General features: G+C 37.5%; 1 protein-coding gene across 1 annotated transcript; it reads left to right on the plus strand.

Moving 5' to 3' along the window:
* The first annotated feature begins 3,834 nt into the window (after positions 1 to 3,834).
* On the plus strand, positions 3,835 to 16,014 carry vipas39 (VPS33B interacting protein, apical-basolateral polarity regulator, spe-39 homolog). Its single transcript, XM_051874838.1, has 19 exons — positions 3,835 to 3,974; positions 4,256 to 4,348; positions 5,312 to 5,417; positions 5,501 to 5,632; positions 5,712 to 5,750; positions 5,840 to 5,904; positions 8,050 to 8,106; positions 8,434 to 8,526; positions 8,654 to 8,687; positions 8,785 to 8,887; positions 9,041 to 9,068; positions 9,705 to 9,778; positions 9,868 to 9,943; positions 12,762 to 12,884; positions 13,786 to 13,827; positions 14,909 to 15,085; positions 15,169 to 15,258; positions 15,340 to 15,444; positions 15,626 to 16,014. Exons 2-19 carry the CDS (start codon positions 4,256 to 4,258, stop codon positions 15,644 to 15,646), a joined length of 1,458 nt encoding a protein of 485 aa, XP_051730798.1. The 5' UTR covers positions 3,835 to 3,974; the 3' UTR covers positions 15,647 to 16,014.
* Positions 16,015 to 16,173: the final 159 nt, after the last annotated feature.

Raw genomic sequence — 16,173 nt, forward strand, 5'->3', positions numbered from 1 at the left:
TTTGAATCATTCATATTTATGCTTTAAAAATTATTATTCTTTGGTAATTTTAAGTCAAAGCTAAGTGTGTATGCATCTCATTTGACTAATTACTGAAAATATGACGCTTAAGGGTAAATATCAGTGTTTTGTGTTGTGTGCAGTTTGGACAGTGTTGACTACAACACATTTTTAGTTTTTTGCATAACCAAGAATTTCTGAACATTTTTGAATTTTGTGTTGAAAAATTAAGAGAATGATTAAGATTAACTGATGAATGCACATTGGGACAGTAAGCTTTCTCTTATTTTTTTTGTCTAAACTCATTGTCACTTCTTGATTGGTGCAAAACTATTTGCTGCTGGCTGTTTATTCTGTAACCGATATCACATTTTTATTGGTCAAGAGCTGTAGTATGTTAGTATTGACTTTTATACATTATGTACATTAATTGCGATTACAAAATCTGGATGGCACTGGATTTCACTAGTAAATTAATGACATACAGTATGATACTTTATTATTCTGTTAATCTCCAATTGACTTTTGAATATACAAAATAAAATAGAAACAGATGCAGACAGTAGGAACCGGTGCCAAGCATAATAAAGTGTTTTCACTATTATTTTCCAGCACTGCCTTAACCCTCTTGGGCATGGAGTTCACCAGAGCTTCACAGGTTGCCACTGGAGTCCTCTTCCACTCCTCCATGACGACATCACGGAGCTGGTGGATGTTAGAGACCTTGCGCTCCTCCACCTTCCGTTCGAGGATTCCCCACAGATGCTCAATAGGGTTTAGGTACCCTCAGCTTCTTTAGCAAGGCAGTGGTCATCTTGGAGGTGTGTTTGGGGTTGTTATCATGTTGGAATACTGCCCTGCGGCCCAGTCTCCAAAGGGAGGGGATCATGCTCTGCTCATTCATGGTTCCCTCAATGAACTGTAGCTCCCCAGTGCCGGCAGCACTCATGCAGCCCCAGACCATGACACTCCCACCACCATGCTTGACTGTAGGCAAGACACACTTGTCTTTGCACTCCTCACCTGGTTGCCGCCACACACGCTTGACACCATCTGAACTAAATAAGTTTATCTTGGTCTCATCAGACCACAGGACATGGTTCCTTAGTCTGCTTGTCTTCAGCAAACTGTTTGCGGGCTTTCTTGTGCATCATCTTTAGAAGAGGCTTCCTTCTGGGACGACAGCCATGCAGACCAATTTGATGCAGTGTGCGGCGTATGGTCTGAGCACTGACAGGCTGACCCCCCACCCCTTCAACCTCTGCAGCAATGCTGGCAGCACTCATACCTCTATTTCCCAAACACAGCCTCTGGATATGACGCTGAGCACGTGCACTCAACTTCTTTGGTCGACCATGGTGAGGCCTGTTCTGAGTGGAACCTGTCCTGTTAAACCGCTGTATGGTCTTGGCCACCGTGCTGCAGCTCAGTTTCAGGGTTTTGGCAATCTTCTTATAGCCTACGCCATCTTTATGTAGAGCAACAATTCTTTTTCTCAGATCCTCAGAGTTCTTTGCCATGAGGTGCCATGTTGAACTTCCAGTGACCAGTATGAGAGAGTGAGAGCGATAACACCAAATTTAACACACCTGCTCCCCATTCACACCTGAGACCTTGTAACACTAACGAGTCACATGACACCGGGGAGAGAAAATGGCTAATTGGGCCCAATTTGGACATTTTCACTTAGGGGTGTACTCACTTATATATATATATATATATATATATATATATATATAACACTGATTATCTCATCATCACGGCACCTGTTAGTGGGTGGATATATTACGCAGCAAGTGAACATTTTGTTCTCAAAGTTGATGTGTTAGAAGCAGGAAAAATTGGCAAGCATAAGGATTTGAGCGAGTTTGAAAAGGACCAAATTGTGATGGCTAGACGACTGGATCAGAGCATCTCCAAAACTGCAGCTCTTGTGGGGTGTTCCTGGTCTGCAGTGGTCAGTATCTATCAAAAGTGCTCCAAGGAAGGAACAGTGGTGAACCGGTGACAGGGTCATGGGCGGCCAAGGCTCATTGATTCACGTGGGGAGCGAAGGCTGGCCCGTGTGGTCTGATCCAACAGACGAGCTACTGTAGCTCAAATTGCTCAAGAAGTTAATGCTGGTTCTGATAGAAAGTGTCAGAATACACAGTGCATCACAGTTTGTTGCGTATGGAGCTGCATAGCTGCTGACCAGTCAGGGTGCCCATGCTGACCCCTGTCCACCGCTGAAAGAGCCAACAGTGGACACGTGAGCATCAGAACTGGACCACGGAGCAATGGAAGAAGGTGGCCTGGTCTGATGAATCCCATGGATGGCCGGGTGCGTGTGCATCTCTTACCTGGGGAACACATGGCACCAGGATGCACTATGGGAAGAAGGCAAGCCGGCGGAGGCAGTGTGATGCTTTGGGCAATGTTCTGCTGGGAAACCTTGGGTCCTGCCATCCATGTGGATGTTACTTTGACACGTACCACCTACATAAGTATTATTGCAGACCATGTACACCCTTTCATGGAAATGGTATTCCTTGTTGTCTGTGGTCTCTTTCAGCAGGATAATGCTCCTGCCACAAAGCAAAAATGGTTCAGGAAAGGAGCACAACGACGAGTGAGTAATGTTATACTTGATCAGTGTATATAATATTTTGTGTTGGTCCCGCTTTTGCTGCCAAAACAGCCCTGACCCGTCGAGGCATGGACTCCTATAGACCCCTGAAGGTGTGCTGTGGTATCTGCACCAAGATGTTAGCAGCAGATCCTTTAAGTCCTGTAAGTTGCGATTTGGAGCCTCCATGGATCGGACTTGTTTGTTCAGCACATCCCACAGATGCTCCATTGGATTGAGATCTGGGGAATTTGGAGGCCAAGTCAACACCTCAAACTCGTTGTTGTGCTCCTCAAACCATTCCTGAACCATTTTTGCTTTGTGGCAGGAGCATTATCCTGCTGAAACTGTAATGTGTAACTTGTCAGACATTATACATTGTATAAAATGTTCTGTATAACTGAAACTAAAATTTATTTAAAAGTAAATAAATCGTATTTTTTTTTTTTAATTATAATGTAGGCTAGTATAGTACTGCAGTGCCATAGAAGAACCATTATTTTCTTGGTGTAAAAAACATTTTAATAATCTAAAGAATCTTTTTTCCACTATAAAGAAACACTTGTGCAATGGAAAGGTTCTTCATGGAACCATCAATGTCAGTAAAGAACCTTTATTTTTAAGAGTTTATTGTGACGTATATCAGAGTGAAACAGATTCTTGTATGAGAAAAAAAAAAAAAATGTACGGTTGTGGTTTGCTATTTCTGTGATGTCATGTGAGTGACAGGTTGTCCCGCCCTCACGCCAGTGAACACATCATCAGAGAAGTCACTGCAAGAAGAAGACGACATTGTTTTGAGTAAAGATTACGAACGCACATGAAAAACTGTGTATAGTTAAATCACATATAATAAATACTCCAATCAATAAAATTCATAAATTACAAGAATTTTGATTTCATGTTGACTTTAAGACATAAGTGTTTGTTTTATTATTCATACCACAACAGAAAATAAGTGTTAATAGAAATAAGTATTAATAACTATAAATTTTCTTGAAAAAGACCAATAAAATTGTCTTCATTTTAAATGTTTGTGCTTGGACCCCTAAAAATAGACAACAATAATAGCCTATATTAAAATAATAATGTAATGTGCCATTCATTTATGATCACTGTAAATTTATTCAAAAAGCTACATTTTCCAATAAGTTGCAGTATTTTATATTGCAATGTTTTAAATTATATAACTGAATTCTTTTTATATTATTATATATTATATTTATATATTATTTAATATTTTATATATATTAAATTTAAACAGGAATGACAGCAGACTTTTATTTTGGCGACATGTTGGAACCAGGAAGTAGAAGGAAAGAAATCTGACGTTTCATGTGTCGCTTTTCACTGTAATAATTCGAAGGTAAGTGTATGGTGATTGTGAAACCATACTACTGTTTTTTGCAAAATAATATTATATTATTTATATGCGTATGAAAAGAATACTTCTTACAGATTACAATCTTAGCGAATCTCGAAATGCCATTTTAGCAGATTAAGATGAGAGCCTGTATTGATGAATAAGGAACGACCTAAATGAAGTGACATGTTTACTAGCATGGAGCTGAGAGCTTCTGCGTTTGGACAGATCTCTGTGAATAAACATAGAGACCTGCAGTCTGCTAAATTCTGTATGTTTTTCAGATGACACGGGCCAAACCAGAGGATGATGAGTACTGGAACAGCTCCAAATTTAGAGCCTTCACATTTGACGATGATGACGATGAGTTTTCACGAGTAAGTTCGTTGTGTTTCTGTTGAGCTCCGAAGCCCGTTTACCACAGCGGTATGACAGTGGACAATGACTGGACTTTATGGCCCATTCAGCCCTAAAACCATATTATATAGTTAGATATTATAAAGACAACATATTCTTTCACAAATGAAATAGTTAGCTATTTTAGCCAAAGCAAAAGACTGAAATGTTATATTTAATTACCAAAGAAATACAATCTAAGCAGCTTTACAGTAAATTAAGGTGAATTAATTAATTAAATTAAAATGAGTAAATTAAATGGCGACATTGGTGAGGAAAAACTCCCTAGAAGACACAGCACAGGCCTGTTCTTGAACATACTTTATGTTACAAGAAAAGAAGATTATAAGTTATTTAAACAATATTTGACCTATTTTTTACATTTAATATTTATTTTGTATAATATATTAATCATTTTGTACAGTATTTATATTAAAGGCACAATATGTAGGATATCCCAAATGTTTCCAACAATCCAGAGAAATAAGCAATTTTAACCGTCGCCTATCAATGACATCGTACCCGTGTTACCCTCAGTTTCCGTTTTTATTTTGTAGAAACTATGGTAACACTAAAGACGCTTTGTTGTTCGTCTCGCGCTCGTCTCTCATTAGCAATCGCTCCAGCGGCCTCGTTCCGCTCCAACAGCTTTCAGCCACACCCTGCTTCATACTACATTAACATTGTTAATCTCACCCATGAATATGTTTTCTGCCTGAGTCCCGTCCCGATTCTTTTCCACCGGCTGTAGACATGAAGACAACATCTCCCATGATTCCGCGAAGTCAAGGCGTCATCAAGCTACGCCTTTGTTTTGAATAAGCGACCTCTAGTGGTGAAAAATTACATATTGTGCCTTTAACATTTCCTCTCACGTTTTCCACAAATAGCAGCTCTTTGTGTCCCTCAGTTGATTCAGATATTGTTGTGTTGTTATTTCCCAGCTGAAAGAGTCCAAACGGGCCGTGAACAGCATCCTGGTGGGTGATGATGATGATGATGACGATGATGATGTTGAGAGGGTCAGCTGGAGCGGGGAACCTGTGGGAAGTACGCAGTCTTCTCTCTGATCTCTCTGACTGTCATCAGTTTGTAGCTCATCTGGAAGCTCATCACTTTTTGTTTGTGTGAAGGCATCTCTTGGTCGGTCAAGGAAACTGCGTCCAGTATCCGTTCAGGGAGTGAGCAGAGCTTTCCCAAAATAGACACCACTCCTTCACTGTCCAAACAAGGGTCTGGATATTCCCTCAGCTCCCTGTTTAAAGGTAATATATATATAGTGCTTGAATGTTTAAATTCAATCCGTATAGAGCCACCAATCTGATTCTGTTTATATTCCCTCAGCAAAGAGCAAATCTGGTGCTTTCCAGTCCTTCTCCGAGTGTAAGTTCAAGTCATTGAAGCATTTAGGATGATTTAGGTCTAAATTCTCTTGTGTTATAATTAAGTGTGTGCTGTTTACTGTTTTCTAGCTTTTAGCGACATATCTACTAGAACATATGCACCGGCGCTCAGGAAGCCCAAGTCAGATGGGAAGGTAATCCATATGGATATTTTTACACTACCGTTCAAAAGTTTTTGTTGGTAAGATTATTTTTAATGTTTTTGAAAGAAGTCTTTTCTGCTCACCAAGGCTGTTTTCATCTGATCAAAAATATAGTAATACTGTAATATTGTGAAATATTATTATAATTTAAAATAACTATTGTCTATTTGAATATATTTTAAAATATAATTTATTCCTGTGATCAAAGCTGAATTTTCAGCATCATTACTCCAGTCTTCAGTGTCACATGATCCTTCAGAAATCATTCTAATATGATGATTTGATGCTCAAGAAACATTTATTATTATTATCAATGTTGAAAACATATTTTTATGGAAACCATGATACATTTTTTAGCATTCTTTGATGAATACAAAGTTCAAACAGCCTTTATATTAAATAGAAATTGTTTACACCTTATTTTAGTGTCGTTGTTACACACATTACATGTACTTACTTTAGAAATAACAGTAAATGATGCATAATTACATGCAACTAACCATAAACCAAATCCTAATTCTAAGGTCTCGCCAATGGGCTGGTGATTGTTGTTGTTACGCTTTAAAGCAGATCAAATCCGTGTTTAATATTGGCCAAACGACATTTAATTCAAATGTTCACTTAATCTTTATTATTTGGCCACTTCTTTACTGTACGACAGAAATGCTACATCCAGTAATTTCTTGAAAAAAGAATATGTGCTGGACACCAAAACATGCAAACTCAGAGCGGAGGTTTAGACTTTTATTTTGAAATCGCGATGAACAGTTAGCATATTTAGAAACATACTGATGAAATCTCATGCGTTGGCGTATGTTTATAAATGATTTACCTTACAAATCTGATGAAATGGCACACATTGCATTCCCAGATAAACATTCACAGCATATGCGGAGTTTGAAGACGCTCCACACATGAAAATGATAACAGTTCATGTGAAGCAGCGTTTACTGTGAACAGAGCCTCTCTGAGACACACGTAATCTACATGCATGTAAATAATTAAAGCGCTCAATAGCATTATCAATGCTGTAGTATGTTTTTAAATGGTTTTAATACATTGTCCAGCCTTAGAAAATGGTGTAATATTGCGGCTCATGGATTCTAGTCCTTGGAATGCACCACCTCCGAGTGCAAAATCGAGTACAAGAATATATTGGGGAGGATTAGGAGGCCATGATGGACAGAGGCCAATGGGCAAATTTGGCCAGGATGTCGGGGTTACACCCCTACTCTTTTCAAAGGACATCCTGGGATTTTTAATGACCACAGAGAGTCAGGACCTCGGTTTAACGTCTCATCCGAAGGACGGTGCTTTTTGACAGTATAGTGTCCCCATCACTACACTGGGGTGTTAGGACCCACACAGTGTTAGCACCCCCTGCTGGCCTCACTAACACCTCTTCCAGCAGCAACCTAGTTTTCCCAGAAGGTCTCCCATCCAGGTACTAACCAGGCTCAGCCCTGCTTAGCTTCAGTGGGCAACCAGTCTTGGGCTACAGGGTGATATGACTGCTGGCAAAAAATAAAGAAAATTAGATTTAAACAATAAGACTAAACGTGTTGAGCTATATAACAATAATTTGATTTCTGTCTATAAATGTAATCAAACAGTTGTTCCCTTGTCTATTAAAACATGTAAATATTAAAGCGTTTTTGGTGTTTCCATGGTTTCTACAAAATAAAACCAGAAACCGAGGGTAACGCAGGTATGACGCAATTGACAGGCGACTCCTCACACGTCCCGGAGCCTTGGTTAAAATTGCAATTTTCTCATGATTTACAAATAGTTGGAAACATTTGGGATATTGTAAGTACTCAAGTGAACAAAATATATAACACTGGCCTAGTGGTTTTTGGATATTTTACTGCAAAAATCTTACATATTGCACCTTTACATGTATAGTTACACTATAACAAGGACACGTTAAAATAAAGTGTAATCTAGAAATCTTTTGTAACATTACTGTCATTTTTGATCAGCTCAATGTATCCTTGCTGGATAAAAATATGAATTTCTTCAAAAAAAAGAGTCAAACTTATGTATGCTTGAAGGGGCAAAAATTGTCCACTGTGTAATTTTTTTTTCTTTTCTTTACCAGTTTCTAACATTGACTTGTTTTCTAAATGCCTGTAGGATTTTGTCAGCGACCTGAGTCCTGAGGAAACCGTGAGGAGAATGCAGAAAGGACGGGTAGGGGGCAGCAAAGAGCTGTAAATTACATATATATTGCCCTAGAGAGTCCATTTAAAGGTGAAGTCAGGAGGTCTGTTATACCTAGATAAAGCCATTCGTTTATTTCCATTCTCAATAGCCGTTGATAAGTAGGTGGAGGACCCTACATTTCACATGAGCCCTCCAAAAAAGAATCACAGACCGGTAAAATATACCGTAGTATAAATAAATATTAGTCATAAATTGCAAAAAAACATGTATTTCGTCAGAATACATGGCTACTTTTGAACGACTGTCAATGGAAAAAGATGATTTTTGCATCTTATTGAAATGATTATGTTGCAGGCATTTTCCCTGGAAAAGTTCCGCTCTCTTCAGGACAAACTTCTGCTGCTGGATGAAGCGGTCGCCGTTTATGATGGGAACGTCATCACTGCTGTGAGCCGCACTTCACACATTAACCCTATATAGAAGCTCTGCCATGACTTTACACTGACTCATTTTAGTAGGAACAGTTTATTTATGCTATGTTTATTCACTGATCCGTTACATTCTCCAACTGCAGGTCCTGATATATTTAAAAAAGTCTTTAAGTAAAGGTGAGATGTTTCGTGATTTGTCATTGCTCACCAGTTCCTCTGAATTTCAAAATATTTTCTAGAACGTCATGTTTTTTTTTTTTTATCATCGTTGCAGAAATCCTCTATCGAGAGTTAATGGCGAGAGACGTGGCTTTGCGTCATTACGTTCACTATTTAAAAGAGATGGGAGAACAGAAGCTTTTGGTGGAGTTACTGAAGTAAGTTCACAAGTTTCCCCTCTTGATGAGTATCATGTAATCTTTTAGTGCAGGGATGGTGGGCATCTCTCCATATATTTGCATTGGTTATTTGATTTGAAGGGTTGTATTGTTTTTTATTTGAATAACTGACTCTAACTGACTGTGTTTTAGGGCTCTTGGTAGGACAGAAGATATGGCGGTAGGTACTGCACTGAAATTCTCATTGAACACCTGTCATAGCTTGTACACACGTCAGTATACACATGACCATTGCTTATTTAACCCTCTATGGTACAGTGTCGCCTTCAGACAGTATGACCAAATTTGGCTTGTTCCATAAAATGCACCTCCCAATTCCCGAGACCTTTCTTCGTCAGGAGGGGAGAGCCCAGTATTAACTAATGGAAATGCAAATACTTCCTCTTTAATGTTTACACATGTGCTGCAGTGTTTTGTGAAAAGCAAACCAATGTTCCTGAGATCTAGATTAAAAAGTAGTTTGACAAAATGTCATATATATGTATATATCTGTCTATATGTATATGTGTGTGTGTGTGTGTGTGTGCATTAATATATTGGTAAATTTAATGTTGATTATATTTAAGTGTTTCTAGTGGAAAAAATGGTACTTTTTACCCTATGTTGTCATAGAGGGTTAATGACATCTGAAATTAGGTTATGGCTTTATAGAAGTGAAAAGAGGAAGAATTCGGCTTTTGTCTATCACTATCATTTGTTTTAGTATGAAGTGAAAGGAGAGGAAGTCGGACATTCTTATCAAATTTTTTGCAGTGACGTTTCAGTTTGTAAAAATTCCCCTTTGTATTTGAAACAGCTGATGCAGTATAAGGAACACTTGAATATTAAGGATGAAGGCCGAAGAAGAGAGTTTCTCAAAAGTTGCCTCAGGTAGTGATCTTTGAGTCGAGAGTTCAGAATCATCTTCCGCTTATATTTAATGACATACTGATCCATGTGGTCTTGTTGTTTTTTCTCAGCCTTCCTTTTTCTCAAGACGATGCCACTCACGTTCAAGACCACTATACACTCCTCGAGAGGCAAATAATCATAGAGGTGAGGGAACCAGTCCAAACACTCAAGTACACAACTAGACAAAAGTTTGGACACACCTGCCTATTCTTTATTATTACCTTGTTTATGCACATTAATAGAATAATAATAGAAAAATAGTCATTAAAAATATAAACTAACACCAATGGAACTGTGGAAATTATGTAGCGACCAATAAATAATTTTAACTCATCCATTTAAAAAAAAAAAAAATAGAAAATTTAGTTTGTTTTTTTAAAGAATTTCATATATATCAAAAGGTTTTTAAGTTCATGAGAATCAGTCAAATGTGTCCAAACCTTAAGTATATAAATAACTGAACCAATGTACTGGTTATTTTAATTTCATAATATATTTCAAATATATAATATAATATAATATACCTCTAGCAAATGGTGTTGCAAAATCAATGACTGTCCCTGATGCCACCTTAAAGTTCCTCTATTATGCTCTTTTAAAAGTTGCTAGTTGCTAAAACACTTTAATTTTCTGCAGCATCACCTTTTTTTCTCAGTTTTTGAAATAGTTCGATAAAGGATTCAGTGTCTCTAAACCCTCCTTTCCAAGAGCCTACTCTGCTCTGATTGGTTAGATGGTCCAGTCATTGTACAGTCAGTGCGTTTGAGAAGCAAAACATCCATCACCATATCTGAATTTCAGCTCTGGAGGCTTCATTAGTACTTAAATACACAATGATATGAACATTAAAGGGATAGTACACCCAAAAATTAAAAAATTATCCCATGATTTACTCACCCTCAAGCCATCCTAGATGTATATGACTATCTTCTTTCAGACGAACACAATCAGAGTTATATTAAAAAATATCCTGCCTCTTCCAAGCTTTATAATGGCAGTGAATGGGGGTCCAGATTTTGAAGCCCTAAAAAAGTGCATCCATCCATCCATCATGAATAAAGGCCTTCTGAAGCGAAGCTATGCATTTTTGTAAGAAAAATATCCATATTTAAAACTTTATTAACTATTATAACTAGCTTCAGGCAGACGGCCTACGCAAATCGATTTACAGTGAAAAAGTGACCTCTGACCTGACGAATGATGTAGGAGTAGCATTAGCTCAGACGCCTCTCTCGGTTCAAACAAATATGGCTGTGTAACAAACTCAAGCTCCTCTTCTCTTATATCGAAATCCTCCGACATTTCTCTTTAACAATTCTCATTTTAGACTTCTAATTCTTGACCGGTGTTTTGTTTTGCTCTGTCCTCTGCGCTTCAGCGTTCGTCAATACATCATTCGTCGGGTCAGAGGGCAGTCTTTCGCCGTAAGTCGATTTGTGTAGGCCGTCTGCCTGAAGCTAGTTATTATAGTTTATAAAGTTTTAAATATGGATATTTTTCTTACAAAAACCCATTGCTTCGCTTCAGAAGGCCTTTATTAACCCCCTGGATTACTTTTGTGATGGATGGATGAACTTTTTTGGGCTTTAAAATCAAGAGTCCCATTCATTCCCGTTATAATGCTTGGAAGAGCCAGAATATATTTAAATATATCTCCGATTGTGTTCGTCCGAAAGAAGTTAGTCATATACACCTAGGATGGCTTGAGGGTGAGTAAATCATTTTCTGATGAACTAATTCTTTAACATTGCCATCTGTTTTACTGTATCAGTTTGAGTCCTCATCCTTAGAAAGTGCATCCATATTGTATTGGCTTTCGCAGCACTGAAAACAGCGTCTTCTCGACATGTCAGCAAAACAAACCAAACTTTTCCAGCCTCAGCTACAACTACAGTGTTTGAGGGTCAAAGCAGACATTGTTCATGGGCAGCCAATGAAGATCAGACTGGCATTATGTAAATTTGTTACAAAACTACATACGTTTCAGCAGAAAGTAAGACTGGAATTACTGACGACTCATTTCAGGCAATTCAGAATTTGGAAAACAAAAATAACGTGCACTTTGATCTTTGCAAACCTTTTACATTCACAACTATATCACCTACTACATGAAAGGTAATATCTGAAAAAGCATAATAGGGGCACTATAAGGAAAGCACTGACTTATATTCATCTCTGGATATTAAACAATGATACAAGAAAGTGTTTAAACGTCAAAAAAATGACACAAAGGTTTTCGGGTTTCTATTTCTGCCTCACCTTACAGAGCTGTTAATGTTTCCTCCCCACTCTTCCTCTTTCCTGAGGGTGGTGTGATAGGTGACAGGTCGCCCTGTACAGAGGGAAGTGCACAGGATGGGCTTCTCTCAAATTGGGTTACACCGCAGATGTTTCCTTAGATTATAAAATGTGAAAAGCACACTCACGTTTTTCTTTTGGCATAATAGCACCTAAGAACAAGTGCATCAATCTGAACATTATGTAATATGAACATAGTCTGGTTAGGTGTGAGTAAAAGTGTTTTGATCAGGTAAGTGTGCAAGTGTTTTCCGTTTCACACATCCTGTTTCTGCTACTCACTCTGCACGAGGGACGCCACATTTACAACCAAATTGTTACAACCAAATTGATTCAGTCAGATTTACTGAATAGAAATTGCATTTGTAACTTGCATCAAGCCCTAGACATGTTTTTCTAACAATGGGGGATAAGTTATCATTATTTGTTTCTTTATATATAGCATAAATTGCAGAAGATTTTGTTGATAAACATTGCATTTTCACTGTTTTTATGCTACGTTCATACTATATCATTTGGCAAAGATAAAAAGCTGAGCTAAGACACCTATGAGTTTTGCCATCTGTTAATATGACCATTTACGTGGCCTTCTACCAAACATGTATCACAGCATGTTTCATAGAAACTCATTTAATTGTTGTGTTCAATGTGTTTGTTTTTTCAGGCTAGTGACAAGAAGGCAGATACAGACATCTTTAGAAAGTTCCCTAGAAAAGCGTCTATCCTTAATATGCCAATCATCACCACACTCTACTACTCCTGCTTTTACCATTACGGAGAGTCAGAGGTACAAGCTCATATTTATTTATATTTATAAATATAAAAATGTATATAAAATAGTACTGTAATATAATATAGTCTTACAGTATACACTACTGATGGTTAATTTTGAAAGAAGTCTCTTATGTTCACTAGGAAGAGGGTAAAAATTACAGTAATACATAAAGTAATATTGTAAAACATTATTGCAATTTAAAATAACTGCTTTAATATATGTTAAAATGTAATTTATTCCTGTGATGTCAAAGCTGAATTTTCAGCATCATTACTCCAGTCTTCAGTGTCACATGATCCTTCAGAAATCATTCTAATATGATGATTTGATGCTCAAGAAATTTTTATTATTATTATACTGTAAAACAGTTGTGCCGATTAATATTTCTGGAATCCTTGATATTGTTTTTCAGGATTCAAAGTTCAAAAGAACAGCATTTATTTGAAAAAGAAATCTTTTGTAACATTATAAATGTTTTACTGTACCTTTTGTTCAATGTAATGTGTCCTTGGAGAATGAAAGTATTGATTTTCTTCAAAAAAACAACAACATGAAATTGCATCCAAAGTCAGATTCCATTCAGAATTTGAATCCATTCTTCAAATTGGATTCCTTTCAGTTTGTTTTATTCATTGACTAATTCAAGTTAGCAGGTTAACTTTTAAATATTAATTTTCCACGACTTCAGAGAGTTTTTAGAAACTTAAGTCAACAATTAAAAAATAACAATATATTGTTTTATAATCTAAAACCTAACAAGCCTCATTTTGTGATGCGATTTTCCTTGAAAAGTGCTTTATTTTTGAAATGCATGATACCTGGTTTAATATTTAAACATTTTAGTGTTGTTTAATTCCAGATACGTTTGAGGCCACTGTATTTCAATATATATATATTTTTTCTTCTTCTACAGGGAACTTTTAGCAGCCCTTCAAACATTAGAAAAACCTTCCGGGTAAGATAAACAGTCATATGTTCATATATTTTAGGCTCTTCAAATTCATGCGCTGATTATATATTTTTAGTGTAGTTTTTATATTCGTCTACAAACACCTACACCTTTAAGTCCCCCTGTAGTCAATAATTTTATCCATTAAAACATTTTTAAATGTTTTTTTCCTGTAAAAAATAGTCTGAATGTAACTACACTCTTGCTTCATTTAGTATATGCGGAATCATGAATATGCAAATTAGCCCCGCCTCCACTCACTCACACCAGCTCAGAGATCCACTCGGTCAACTTTACTGTAGTAAACGATGGGAATACTGGTTTAATTCAGCCTGAACCAGATGTCTGAACCAGAAACTGATTCAGAAGAATTAGAAGAGTGAATTATACAGGCTCGATGTATCAGAATGGTAAGGTGTTTTATGTATCGTTCTCTACAACGTCGGACACATGACGGTAATTAATATGATTAGCTTTTTGCTTGACTACGTTATCAAACAGCTAATAATGTGTTGCTAATGTTACACAAACCATGTTCCCGTTCACCATCTCAGTCTGTCTTCTAAATTCAGCATCCATACAAACACTTTGAACAACTCAGTGGAGAAAGACATGTAATTCATCGTAATATACATCATATACACAATTCACCCGCTATATTGCTAAATGTACACGATTTTTCATATCAACAGAAAAATATACGGGGATAACCTAGCTTTGCTTGAGACTCCCCTGCTTCTGAGCGGTCATAGTTAATGACACAAGGCAGTTTAAGGTTACAAGGTAGTTTGTGATGTCAGAAACACCAGCGATTTCAAACCGTGTCTTTGGTTCACTGCAGTTTTAAAGAGAAAATACTCAGCAATGGTGTTGACATGAATTTGCACATGAGTTTGTCTTAAAGCATATTAAAAACACCACATAGACATATAAACAACATTAAAAACTTGATTTTCACCACATGCTTCTACGCTCATTAGAAATACAAATTCAGTCAAGTGTGTCTAAACTTTTGACTCATAGTGTATAAATAAGCATATGTGGAAGTCTTTAATGACAGTTTTGAGTTTCCTTTCCCTTTGGCCAGATTTCAGAAAAGCAGTACATTCTCACGGCTCTCGGCGCGAGAGCCAAATTGAAATCCTGGTTTGATGTGGACAGTCTGTTCAACACCAAGAACTGGCTGGGCTACACCAAGAAGAGGTCTCCCGTTGGCTTTCACAGAGTGGTGGACATCCTGCAGAAGAACAGCGCCCCTGTTCAGGTACATCAGTTTACATGTTATAATAAAACTGCCTCTCGGCCCGTCCCAGCATGCAGTTCACTGCAGTTTCCCTTGATCTGCAGGTGCTGCAGGAGTATGTGAACCTCATCGACGACCCAGAGCTCAAGCTCAGTGTGGCTCTGAAATATAAATGCCATGACGTCATCATCAATGTGAGTTCATCCTCCAGTCGGTACAGCTGTGTTTGTGTCTTTCTCAGTGTAACTCACAGTGTTTTCCATGTGTCCGTTCAGACATATAGAGACCTGAAGGACAGACAGCAGCTTATCGTTTACAGAGACAAGCTGGAACAAGACTCGGTCGAGTACAGGAAGATCCAGGAGCTCCTCAATAACGGGGTAAGAGGAAGTGCTGAATCATTTTCTGATTCACAGTTTCAAAACAGATGTGGTGTGAGGAGAAATCTTAAGAAATACAATATCATCTTACAGTAATTTATCAGTGTCCACTGCAGGTCAATGCAGTGTTGTATTCCTGTGATCTAAAATGTCTTATTTTTGTTCCTTTCTGTTATTTAAGCAAATCAGATGGAAAAACTGACACATGGATCCTGACACAAGGCAGAGACAATATGACACAAAAACGCTATGAAGCTGCTTAATATGGAGCCTTTTTGAGGTTAAACCTGGACAAACAGAACTGAGATCCTCACAGATGTGGAACAGTTCAAAGAATCAGTGGAGTGAGTCATTCTGGAGTGATTCCTTTACTTCAGTTCAGTACGATTAAACTGCCAAGTGTCCTTCTGCCAACTCTACAGGTGAACATTTATGAAGAAATAAGGAAGGTTGCTGACGTGAACAACATCTTCTAAAAGCCCTCTTTTTGTTTGCCTGTGTATGGATTTATGAACATTGCTCATTATTCACTGCTTTTTTTATATTAAAGATAATATGAAACTAACACAATTTTTTTGAGGTTTATACAGGCTTTCTGGTAAATATGTGACTGAAGATTTGAATACTGGTAAGATAAAAACTGTAAAGGAAATTTTTACTGTTTTGGCAGAAAAGATTTTTGAAGGTTACAGGGTAACCACACAGTTTCTGCGAACAGAGGTAAATTTA

The sequence above is a fragment of the Ctenopharyngodon idella genome, chromosome 20, assembly GCF_019924925.1.
Source record: "Ctenopharyngodon idella isolate HZGC_01 chromosome 20, HZGC01, whole genome shotgun sequence".
NCBI lineage: Eukaryota > Metazoa > Chordata > Actinopteri > Cypriniformes > Xenocyprididae > Ctenopharyngodon > Ctenopharyngodon idella.